Below are 13,257 nucleotides of genomic sequence, written 5' to 3'. Positions count from 1 at the left end.
AATCACAGCCTACAGGCATGTCATTTAGCTTGGAAGGTGATATCATTCAGTTCTGCTTGATTTTTAGTCCTCAGAGAACCGAATGTTAGTTCTGAGGCTCGGAACGATGGCTTAGAGGAAGGTATGAGGAAAACATGAGGAGAAATTATGAGGGGAATTTTTACTTGACGGTCAAGACTCAGACTCAGGTCACTGGCAGACACATCATCAGAACTGAACAGATTGTGTGATGGAAATGACACATAGCAACCGGCCCTTCAACAGAACAATGATGTCACCTGAAGAATAACACAAATGAAGGGGTTCGTTTATAGGTGATCGCCCCAAGGCCAACGGATCCTACTGTAAATTTATACATTACTGACACACTTCCACCCGACCGTACAAGAAAAAGTCAAGTATGAAACTCAACCCCGCTTATGTGAGGATTGAGTTGCTCATTGTGTGTTTTACTGAGAATGAATGAGCTCTTCTCGCAAGTGTGTTTGTGTAGTGCACACACTAACATTCAAAAGTTTGGGGTAACTGACACTTTTATTCAGCAAGAATGCATTAAATTCAAAAGTGACATGACTTTACAATGTTTAAAATTCCACAAAAATAGTCATAAAAAATGTTCACATATTTAGCAGCACAAATGTTTTCAACAGTGATAGTTAGAAATGTTTCTTGAGCACTAAATCAGCATATTAGAATGATTTCTGAAGGATCATGTGACACTGAAGACTGAAGTAATGTTTGCTGAAAATTCAGCTTTGCCATCACAGAAATAAATCATATTTTAAAATGTTTAAATAAAAATCTTACTGAACCAAAACTTTTGAATGGTAGTGTATGTGTGCATTTGTTTCTAAAAAGGAGCTCAGTTATCCTCTCTGTCAACAAAAAGTGTTACAGGACCATGTGCACATTTCAAAGGGCATCATGGCACTCTGCTCTGTCCCCCAAAACCGATAAACGTCCAACTTGGACTTGGCAGTGAGCTCTGGCCTTTTGCATTTGGCAGGTCAGCAAGATTAGTTGCACATGCATATGAGAAGCAGTTACATGCTGATAGTATTTGGCAGCAGACCAGCATTCTGGGTGAGAGAGAGGATCACCAGACTAAAGAACAGACCATTCACAGAACACAGACTTGTTTTAGCCAGTTTAACTCCTTTCCAGATTACGTTTGGCTTCACTATCTGCACTCTTAATCACATGAAGACATTATGATGTCAATAGCAGTAAAACTAAATATTTATCTAAATATTTTAAAAAAAAATCCTTATATAGCTGAACAACTAAAAGTCTACTTTAACATGGTTGGTGTTTTGGACTTATAAACTGTATTTTCTAAGAGATTTGATTTTTAAATCATTTTAAAATGCAGGTGTAAGACTCAGTTCATTTCTCAGTCCGTTCATTTCATTCATTTATTCTTTAAATTATAACTGAACTGTGTAACTGGATTTAGCACTAAGGACTGACAACCATATTCTGCAGTCAATGTAGCCTAACTGTAACAGACATAAATTATCTGTCAACAGCAACTTTATAAAGATATAAAGCATCTATTTTTCTTGTTTGATACTTACAGGGCCTTGTCAAGCAGTTCCTGTCTTTCCTGGAGTTCTTGTTTCAAGCTTTCAACCGCAACCTTCAGCTCAATGTTCTGAAAAACAAAGTTTTTAAAGTCATTGCAATCTCATTTTACTTTCCTTATGCAGCAAAACTAGCTCTGTAATGCAGGATCTGGACAAAAATGTTTTGTTGTTGTGCTTTTGCATGTACTGCATTCAGAAAAAAGCATGAAAAGTGTGTGAGTTTGCATGTTCTGTGTTTTCTGTTCAATTATAATAAACTCATAAATATTCCATTAGAAATTCATGCAACAATATTTTTACTAACAGATTTTTTTTCTGAAAATATTCACATGCAATTAATATGCTACATTAAAATGAGTAAAAAAGAAAGCTGTAAATATTTCATCGGATCTTCTCTGCTGAGTCTGCAGAGCTCGGTATGAGGTCTCTGCACGTGCAGCTGGAGTCTCATGGGTGTGGGGAGACCTTAAAATAGAACAAGAGACACCAACCACCTGCTGTTTCACTCTCTCTGACATGCACTCAAACCTAACCTCTCTACTTTTTCCTTCCCACAATGCACCAGGCCACAGCAACAGAGACTTTTTTTTTAACTCTCACCACCAGATACTCAGTGTAGCTGGCATGAGATCAGTGCCTAGTACTTTGTGTGTGTACTGGTTTTTTGTTTTTGAAATTATACATACACATCCCATTATAACCCTCAGGGACGTTTGCCCGTAAAACTGTGTTTGATGAATGACAGCACTCAGGAGCAGCTGTCATATATCAGTCGTTCTACACAATGATTTGTGTAGCCTTTATGGGTCAGTGGGACTAATATTTGTTTTATCAGGTTCATTTGAAAAGGTCAGACATAAAAATAGCCTAGTTTTGGCACTTATACTGCATCTTTGGGCTTTGTTTGCACACACAAACTTCTGTTGAGTATCAGTTGAGTATCACCTAAGCAGAGCTATTTTAAGTCAAATCGTGCATAAACTTAATCAAAAATGAATCAAATTGTTCAATCAAGTCTCTGAAGACTGTTGGATCATGTATGCTCTAAAAGTTTTCATTACAATATCAATGCTACATGCATAAATATTATATCCACCACAGGAATAAGGATATTCTTCTATTTTGCATTTTTGTATTTAATATATATATATATATATATATATATATGGTTACACTTTATTTTAAGGTATCCTTCTTACAGTATAATTATATATTTAAGTACCGAGTAATATTAATTCATATTCATTTTAAAAAGCGCTATACAAATAAACTTGAATTAACTATATGTACCTATACGGTTAGGATTAGGGTTTGGCTTGGGGTTACTTGCATGTTATTATGCATAATTTATTGTTACTATAATAGTAAGTACATGTAACGTGTAACAAGGACACCGTAAAATAAAGTGTTACAATATTTTTTCATTACAAAAAGTTTTCCTTACATTCAAAAAGTTTTGGTTTCATAACCACAGTTTTCAATCTGTTCTCAGACTTTTGGACCTGTATATCCCTCTACATGCAAAGAGAAAATAAGTTTAAATATAGTGATAAACTCTTTTTGTGTGTGTGTTCCATATTGGTATTAGAATATGGACAACAGCTGCTAGACAGTGTCACCTATACTTCCTCACAGTAACCAGACCCAACCAGAGTCATCCAGTCTACCACTCTACCCATAATCCAGTTTTTCCCGTGCTGACAGTCAGTTTGTGACAGCTGCAGCAGACTGCTGATCCATATTAATGTTGTTTATTTAAACAGAACCACATTTCCAGGCTGCAGTTGTTGTGCACTGCAAATGTATAGATGACTGTCAGTCTGCAGGCTATTTTAGGCCTTTGCATTTGCCAAGCCAGCAAAACAAATGCCGCAGTACTAGAATATACATGTGCAAATGTTTATTGTCATCCCCCAACAGAAAGAAATTGTACTAAAACAGGGGAAATTTAGTGACAGATATAATGTTATACATTTATTTTATGCATTCATTAATCTTAATATTTGTTCGACAAAACAATGGTTTGATATTTTTGCTTGTTACCTTTTACAGTTTTTGCTTTTTCATGTATTGTTTACATTTCATCACTTTTGCTAAAATATAAGAAATGTGCTAAAAATCTATTTTCTGGATATACATTGGTTAATGATGGACATTTGTGGCTAATAATTGGTTAATAATTTGTGGACAAAATTAATCGGTTAACTTTCCCTCAAGGTAACAGTCATGTCAACAGCTTAATTCACAGTAGCCCAGTGATACTCACCCTGCGGTGGACATCCTCACTGCTGCTGTCCTCAAATTTCTGCTGGAAACGCTCCTCCAGGAAGTAGATGCGAAGCTTGAGGCTGAAGTTCTCCTTCTTCAGATCATTGAGGTGCTGTGAAATAGTACGGTAGCCGTTAAACATGACCGTTCTTGTCACGTTGGGGTTCTCAGACACCTCATACCTGTGCCATACTGTCTAAATCACACGCTCTTTACATGCAGTTAAAGATATAAAAAACAAGCCAACTATATGTAGTAGGATTTCTAATACTAGAACAACAACATCAACATAAACTGCATCAACTGCAAGTGACACACTGAGGGTCCTCCTCCTGAAAGGGGTCTACCCCATGCATGGTGTGTGCAGAAGGAGGGGTGTCAGATTGATATGGGGAGGGGGTCTTTTTTTACTTCAACAGCCACCAGAAGTATTAACTGTAAGGATTACAGGCATGCTTAATGTGTTAACTGATCAGGATAATAAAAAAGACAGAAGGGGAAGAGGAGGCTTACGTGCTAAAAATCACTGACTTCTAATTCCATTCAACTAGATTCAACTGGATTTACAACTGCCAACCTTTATCTGACAATATTTACTAAAATTAAACCTGTTCCTCAAGTTTCTCTCAAACCGTTTTTGCTGTGAGCTTCAGTATGAATGTGAATAAGCATGAATGCTGTCCTTTTTACTCAAAACCATTAGGGTCGACTATATCTGACTGCCAAGCACACCACAAAGATTAATTAAAAAAATATGCTAATATTAAAATTTTTTTAGATAAGAGATATTTCTATAGATTACTAGAATGTAAAGTGTTTTGATTAGAGCAAGAATAAATGAAGAAACATCTGAAATGTTTCTTAATATATTGACAGTTTTTCATTTTAGAAGTTCCTTTAATTTGACAAGGACACATTAAATTGATCACAATTGACATTTAAGCTATTTATAATGTTACAAAAGATTTGTTTTTTAATATAAACGTTTGAATTTTCGAATTAAAATGATTTCTGAAGGATCACGTTACATTGAAGACTAGAGTAATGGCTGCTAAAAATTCAGCTTTGCCATCAGAAATAAGTTACTTTTGAAAATATATTAAAACAGAAAATTTAGTTATCTTAAATTACAATGATATTTCACAACATTACTGAAAAAAATCTTACAGACCCCAAACCTTTGAATGGAATAGTTTACATCTTTTTTTATTATGAGTTTAATACTTTATCCTATATATGAATAAGAAGAATGACCCATTTAGAGATTGATTTACATGTTAATATGCACTTTATGTTTATTTGTTAATGTGTTTAACCATAGGAGGGCAGTATGGCCCTTAACTTAAAGTGAGCTTTAGTAAGACTCAGGACTTTTCAGGGTTATTTTCAGGAGGTGTCCTGTACCAGCTGTCACTGAGGAATTCTGGACTGGGACTGTCTACCAACAACAGCTTCTACCAACCCCAACCAACATATACATTACCAAGCTGAACACTTATGTGGAGACACATTCACTATTTCTAAAAAAAAAATATATATATATATTTTCAAAAAGACCCACATGCTATCTGCATCTCTGTTGGGAGCATCTGCCTTCTGTTCCTGTGGTTCACAATTCAAGCTACAAAAATAGTTTTTGTTACATGAAAAATGACTGCACAAAATAGCACAAATCAATAGATGGCTTAAGTAAGGAAAGCTGAATATGATTGATTTCATTATGAAGGGAAATTGCATATGCACAAAAGCACAGCAGACTAAACCTCAAAGACTAGGATTGACAACTGGACCCCACTAAAACCTCATTAGGGGCTCACACATAAATGTATTGCCCTAGGCCTTTTAAATGTAAGGCAAACCCTATTCTTTAAAATCTGGATTCAGTCTTACCGACAAATGCATTTGACTTTGTTAGAGGCAGTGAGACTGGATTACATAAATGATTGTGTTGCTCAGTCTGTCAGCGAGGGAACTTGAGTTCTGCAGGTCTGAGGTTTTCCGTTGTAGGGGGAAAATGGGAGGTTTGACATGTTTGTAAAGAGACACATTGGCGTCTGGACTCTGTCTTTCTGTCACTGTTTGACGGGGCAGAGGTCTGACATGAGAAGACCAAAGACAGTGAGCTTCTGAGTGCTGTACTGAGGTTCATATGCACACAATCTCCAGCGCTGACTGATTGACTGACTGACTGACTCTTATTGACTGATTTGATATTATGAGCAAGTTAATGGGAACTGGTTTTGAAACAGTCGTTTAAAGGATTACACATGGCGAAAAAATGCAAATGAAGGGATTTGTCTGCCATAAAAGTAATACCAGATGAAAAACTGTAAGCGATGGAGTTCTGGTTAGAAATTAGGAATGAAAGTATATATTAATCATTACTAGAAGCCATTAATCATTATAATAACTATAAAGACAATGAGGAACAACCATAGAAACTCAGTCAGCAGGTCCTGTGATATTTCCCAGACTCACAGTACATTTAAATCCAAGCCTTATTCATCAAATTCATCTTGCTATGATTACAATCTCTTAAAAATATAACAGAACAGCTATAAAAGAAATGAGGAGTTTGCAATGAAGCACATCTAATGAAGCCAGGGTTGTTCTTGTTTCTTTGCAGGAATGCATTCATGAACAGCTCTGTGTCTCCCTCATTTGCATTTACTGTAGACGGTTTAACGTTGCCATGGTGCCTAGTGTCAGAGACACTCGCTTCATGAGTCCCAAATGCTGCTTCACTTCTCTCGTGTCTTATCAGTATCCGGCAGTTTTGTTTTTTGTTTTGTTTTTGTTTTTTTTGCGGAAAACTGCAATGACAAATGGTTTAAGAATTGAGAAGATGTGAAAAGAGGACACGGTGCCATAAGACACAAACACAAATGATTTAATCTCTCGTTTTCTTTTTGTGTTAACAAATGAGATCACTTTATAAGCCCTGAGTCTCTATAGACAGCAGTAAGATTACATGAAGAACAAATGGAGACTTTTGCTTAAGTGTGCTGCATTTTATTTGAGAAAAATTGTTACAAATCTGATGCTTCTCCTCCAAAATTTCTATCGGCCAATACAAAATAAGCCACTAATTATTTTTAATGTATGGCCAATAACTAACAAATGTCCAATGTTACAGTACCAGTAAGTTTGGGATCAGTAAATTTTTTTAAGAAAGTAATACTTTTATTCAGCAAGGAAGCATTACAAATGTTACAAAATGTCTTTCAAATGACTTTTTTTTTTTTTTTTAAATTTGAATTTTCTATTTATCAAGGAATCCTGAAAAAAAAGGTTGAAATAAATGCAGTCTTAGTCAGCATAAGAGGCTTTTGTCCAAAACACATTTGAACAGTAGTGTGTAAATCTATACTATTTTGTTTAATTAAATGAAACACCAAAATCGATCATTTTAAATGTGACAAGTTAATTTAGGCATCACAACATTATAATGTACAGTATGAAAAATAAAGATTGATTTTTACATTACTTTGAGTGTTAGGTGATTGCAAATGAAATCTAAATGTAAAAACAGGCATAATGAGGCATTATTCTAAATACCAGCTGATATTTTTTCCTATAATTCATTTCATAATTCTACAATCAATTAATGCAAATGTGGTCTTTGGGCTCAATGGGGAAATGCCTTTAGATAATGCTATAAAAACATAGCCTGATGTGCTATAAACACGCTGAACGCCTGCAACATCTCTCATCTGATTCAAATGAAATCCAGAACAAATTATTTTAGCTACAATTTTACAGTTCAATAAAGGCATCAATTATTTTGGACCATTTCTTTGTTTATTTGAATCTTGCAATTATGATGACCGAAGCACATGGCTGATGTGTTTGTGTGAAACTCAGCCTGACAGGCTAAGCCTGAGAGGGTTGAGAGCTCAGAGCCTGCGCTCTATTTAACACAGATATAAATCAAGCAGAAAATCAACAGTCACGGCCACTCCGCTCTACACAGCTGAGAATCTACAACTACTGTTGTATCATCTCATGTAATGATTACATTGAGTCACATTACATCTGACGGATGAGCGCAGCAACAGTTCATTACTGCATCTTCATGTGTTTTCTGCCCTTAGAGGGTTTTCTGAAGCTGAGCTTACAGAGGCCCAGATTGCGGAGCCAATTCCACAGGACATCCTTCTTGTTGCCATGGAGACTGAAAAGATAGATGGAAGGGAGGTGGATGGGAACCTCTCTTTAAGTTGGATTCATGCTATTGTTTTATGAATAAAAATCTAAAACAATTCTTCTCAATATGCAAAAAAGTTAGAGTTAGGGAAATTGTGCACCCAAAAATGGATTTACTCATGTGGGACTTGCTTTCTTCTGAGGAACACAAAAGATGATATTTTGAAAAATGCACATTGAATAAACAAAGAAATTCTGTGAGGTCCAATTTTTTTCATTGTTTGGACATAAAATATTCTTCAAAACATCTTTTGTGTTCCATGGGAGTTGAAAGTCATTTAATTTTCAGTCTTTTCCTCACATAAAGGTACCATATGGCTTCAGAAGACTTGAAATATAGCATAAGAGTCATGTGAATCACTTTGATGGGGGATATTTTGTTTTTCATGTTATAAAGAAGGTTATACGAGTTTAAAATGACATAAATGAGGACTGAATTTTCAGTTTTAGGTGAATTCTTTCAAACCTTTTTTCAATTCCCCCTATGCAACCTCTGTTTTTTTTCCATTCACAACTCCCCCTCTTCCTCTCTCATTGGTAAATAATTTCCAGATGCAATGGCACAGGATGGTGCTAGTGGTACGTGTACAGCAGAGCCTCAGCCCGTTTGCCAGCATCATAGTGAGGCGAGGGGAGAACTTTTCCACAGTCTATGCCAGGCCCACTGGGTCTAACATGCAAGTACAAGCACTCCCAGACAAACAAGAAAGCATACGCTGGACGTACATTTGACAAACACACACTCCGACATTGCTATACAGAAAGCAGGTTCTGTATCCAAACCAGTACCCCGGCCCCCTACAGTGGGGAATACATTTTTGTGAAAAAAAAATCGAGGTCCCTCATATAGATTCAACATTTTATTGGAGGAACAGGCATCATTTATGAGGCAAAGTTGCCTTGGCAACTAACACCCAAGGAGCTAATGGGATAAACGATGCCCAGTGCAAAGGTAAAGGTGTCAACAGATGTCACAGAGTGAAAATGTTCAGAGTAGCTATATAACCCTTCAAAAGTCGGTAAGACTTTTAAAATGTTTTTAAAAGAAGTCTCTTCTGCTCACCAAGGCTGCATTTATGTGATCAAAACAGTAAAAACAGTAATATTTTGAAATATTATTACAATTTAAAATAAAGTTATTTATTCCTGTGATGGCAAAGATGAATTTTCAGTCTTCAATGTCACATGATCCTTCAGAAATTATTCTAAAATACTGATTTTGTGAACAAGAAACTTTCTTATTATTATCAACAGTGACACCAGTTGTAGAATAAAACATTAATTTAACATCTTTTGTTACATATAAAGGTCTTCACTCTCAGTATTGATCAATTAATGCATCCTTGCAGAATAAAAATATAAACTTCTTTAAAAAAAAACTTACTGAAACTTTTGAACGGTAGTGTACGTAGTCTAAGAAACAAAAAGACCCTTAAAACATTGAAACCTTCAAGAGACAACACTTTGATACTGAGATACGGCACAGCTCAGTTGGACTCCAGATGCTTTCCTTGCAGTAACGTCTTGAGGAAATTAAGTTAGAACATCACATCCTGGTGCCATTTACGCATCCAAACCACACATTTTAACAGTGAGATTACTTTTCAGCTTGACACTGAATACCAGACTAGAGCCTCTTGGCCAAAGATCTGATGCTCCTGCCAGAGTTCCCCGGCCCTTGCAGGGTTGTGATATTTTACCCAGGGAAATGTGGACGTCCCTGGGCATGGAGTGTGACGGATGGCTCTCAGCGTTGAGCTCCAATCCACTCAGCAGACCGATACTCCCGCTGAGACCCTGGGCTTCGTTTCAGGCTTCAGCACAACAACGGCTGCAAAATGATCAAACTACACAAGATGACTTATTCTCATCTCCAACTTTGTCTGTTAATTTGTTTACTCACATCTTTCTTCCTTTTGCTAAATTCCTATTAATGCTAAGCCACTTCGCTGTGACTCACATGAAATACATTATACATCATCTCTTCGATGGCAGCACATATTACTTTCTGATTGAAATCGATTCATTATTTCCACATCTGTTTTCAGTAATGAGAGGCAGGACAGTAATCTGAGTTTTAAAGAAAGATTTAGCTCTACAGTCAACTCTAAAAGCCATCAGAGAAAACAGGGATCACTTCATCATGCGGAGTGAAGCGAGTCTCTGGTTCTTTCAGAACATCTTAACATTTAAGCCTCACGTTCATGTTTGATGTCTCGGAGACCCCAAGGCCCTTTTGCTAACTTAAAACATACTTCATGACCTTTCCTAATCTTATGATAACTGATTATAAACCACATGTGATAACATGCTTTAAAATTAGGCCTACTACATGTTTTCTATGCCACATTGGTCATATTCTCTCCATTCCTAGGAGGAAAAATAAGTATATGAGAGAAAGAGAGAGAAAATTAGGGGGAAAACAGAGAGATGGAAAGTTGTGCCAAGGTATTACTACACTGGCAGAAGATCTAAAACCTGGCACTTTCTCGCTCTTATTGCTCTCTCTTTCCATCTCTTGTGTCATCCGTCAAAACATATTCAGAGGTGTGAGTTCTGAGTTCCTGCCAGGGGAGGAAGTGATCTCAACATCTCTAGTGGAAACAGAGGAATGGAGAAAAAAGCAGTGTGTGCAGGTAAGTTATATTAGGCTTCACCTATCCCAGAGATTTACAGGCAGGTGCAACTGAATCAGCCGGTGAAGGTCAAATATATATTGGGATAGGAAACACTGAACCTTAGACCACTTCTTTTTTTTTCTTTTTTTTACATTTTCTATTACTTATTATGTATTATGATTGACTTTTTACAATTATTTTTATCGTAATGATTTTTTTGTCATTTTAGTTCATTTCCTTTAAAAAAAAAAAAGTACACTGTCATTCAAAAGAAATACTTTAATTTAGCAAGGATGCATTAAATAAAAGTGACAGTAAAGACATTTATAATATTACAAATAAAAAGAATTCTATTTCAAATAAATGCAGTTTCTTTCTATTTTATCAAAGATTCATACACAAACATTCCACAAACAAAGTTTCCACAAACATATTAAGCAGCATAACAGACAGTGATAAGAAGAAATGTTTCTTAAACAACAAATCAGCATATTAAAATGATTTCTGAAGAAATTGCTGAGAATTCAGGTTTGGCATCACAGGAATAAATTCCTTTTTAAAATATACTAAAAGTTATTTTAAAAGCCTTTTAAGCATTAGAGACACCTTTCAAAAGCAATAAAAAAAATGTACCAACAGCAACAACAGTGTTTTAATATGCTACACCACATTATTGATTCAAATACAATAAATAAATGTATACATACATAAACAAATTTACAGCATTCAGCATTGAAAAAGTCCTGATGCACTATAACGTAATGTAAGCAAACAAGAACAATTGTGAAGCATTAAATAATTTAAAATAAATAAATAAATTAAACACATTGTTTCTCATACAAAGCTGTTACTAAGAGGTTCTCATCACTGTATGATTTTGCAATATTGACAAGATTTTACCATTTGTAGCTAAATAACAAACAAGAAATCAGCTTTTTACATCTAACAGAAGTATCTCATCTCAAATGAAAAATCACTTAGTGAAAGAATAATCACTTATGTTTATGTACACATAAAAGTCATTATAAAACAAATCAAGTCACTGTGATCATACCAGCCTTCCTAAATGAAGTACAACAAAAAGCGACTGAGATTGACTACTGTGTCACAAGTTATCCAGTGAGGCATTTTCCCAGAGTAAACCGTAAACACAGAGAACAAGACCTTCTCTGCACGAGCATTTCATGTTACAGGCTGAATTCTGTTTGGAAGAAGCAAAATAAAACACTGGTTTTTCGATCGCACTTCAAAGACCAAATCTGCCTTTAATTCAGCGTGTTTATGGTGAGACTAAATTATGGGATCAAGTTCAACCAGCTCCGAAAACCGATGCCAGTTGTCATGGACTTTTGCATTGGATGCTATTGTACATGTACAACACAATTTCCCTTCGGACTCTCTTTGTTTTCTGTCTATTTCTGCTTAACATGATTGAGAAAGTTGCTTCGAATCAAACGGAGCTCAGAAACAAAGAGAGCAGTCATTCTTTAAAACCAGAGCATGTGAAAAAATGCCAACAACCAGACCTCCACAGGTCACTGCAGTCTTCCAGCATCTGTCTGTGTGGATTCACTGACTGAAAAGAGAAATTACAGGCCTTTGAAATATAGACAACATAGATTTCTGCAGTTGGAACAAATATGCCCTTTATAGCTGATCTGCGTACAGTGTCAGTTTTGAGCTTTTAACAGCTGACTTTTAAACACTGCGACTAAGAGAACGCATTGGGTTAGTTTAGAAATACAATTCCTGGCATTCAAAAATAATCAAATGAATACAGTTCATGTATATATATATATATATATTTATATTTATTCTATTCTTCAGTCTACTGCTAAACAAATACAAATAGAAACATGGGTTTGTGTTTGTACCAGTGAATGTACCAGTATTACTCTGTCCATACAGATAAATGGCAATATACAATCACAGATCTTGCTTTAAGGCACTTTAAGACCACAAAGGATTTATATAGAGAACACGCTGATGCGGAACGGCTTCCGGAGTACTCAGCATGCTCATTGTACATGTGTACATAAGCAAATCCATGAGAGATATTGAGAAATACACAATATATGCACAGGATGATGGTGCCTGACATATTTCAATTATACTTGCCATATATCATTATATATAATTACAGAGCGACGCTTGAGAGCACTACTGTCAAACATTGAGTACTCAACTGAACAACAGACCATCTCCATCTTTCGTGGCTTCCCTCTTTCAAGCTTTTATGAGAATCAGCGGTCAACACATTCAGCCAAGCGCTTCTTGCTTTTGCCACAAAAGTCAAAGGCTTTTTTAAATTTGGCTTGTGAAATGCAACATTGCATACTTTTATGATGGTACGGAGAGAATCTCTCACACTTGCACTTAAAAAAACAATGTTTTTAAGATGTTTTTATGTATTTAAACTTATGGTCAGTACTCCATACCTAGAAATGGCGTTGTGCAAATTTATATGATTCTTGTGAATATTTAAGCTTCAGGAAATAATAAAATAAAATAAAAACATGGCAGACAGTCTACAAGTCTAATTGGATTGAGATTTGGATTGTAGTTTATCATTTTATTTT

The 13,257-nt window shown here is 35.7% G+C and overlaps 1 protein-coding gene across 1 annotated transcript in view; it reads right to left on the bottom strand.

The window, feature by feature from the left end:
• LOC306880621 (myomegalin-like) overlaps positions 1-13,257 on the bottom strand; it is a 66,384-nt gene that overhangs the window by 35,695 nt on the left and 17,432 nt on the right. Inside the window, exons 4-5 of the mRNA XM_079434254.1 lie at positions 3,853-3,966; positions 1,578-1,654 (exon numbers count right to left, since the gene is read on the bottom strand). Coding sequence (XP_079290380.1) covers positions 1,578-1,654; positions 3,853-3,966 — 191 coding nt within the window. The remainder of the gene's footprint in view (positions 1-1,577; positions 1,655-3,852; positions 3,967-13,257) is intronic.

The sequence above is a fragment of the Barbus barbus genome (genome assembly GCF_936440315.1).
Source record: "Barbus barbus genome assembly, chromosome: 14".
Taxonomy (NCBI): Eukaryota; Metazoa; Chordata; class Actinopteri; order Cypriniformes; family Cyprinidae; genus Barbus; species Barbus barbus.
The sequence above is the reverse complement of the archived record's forward strand: the minus strand, read 5'-3'. Positions and strand labels throughout refer to the sequence as shown.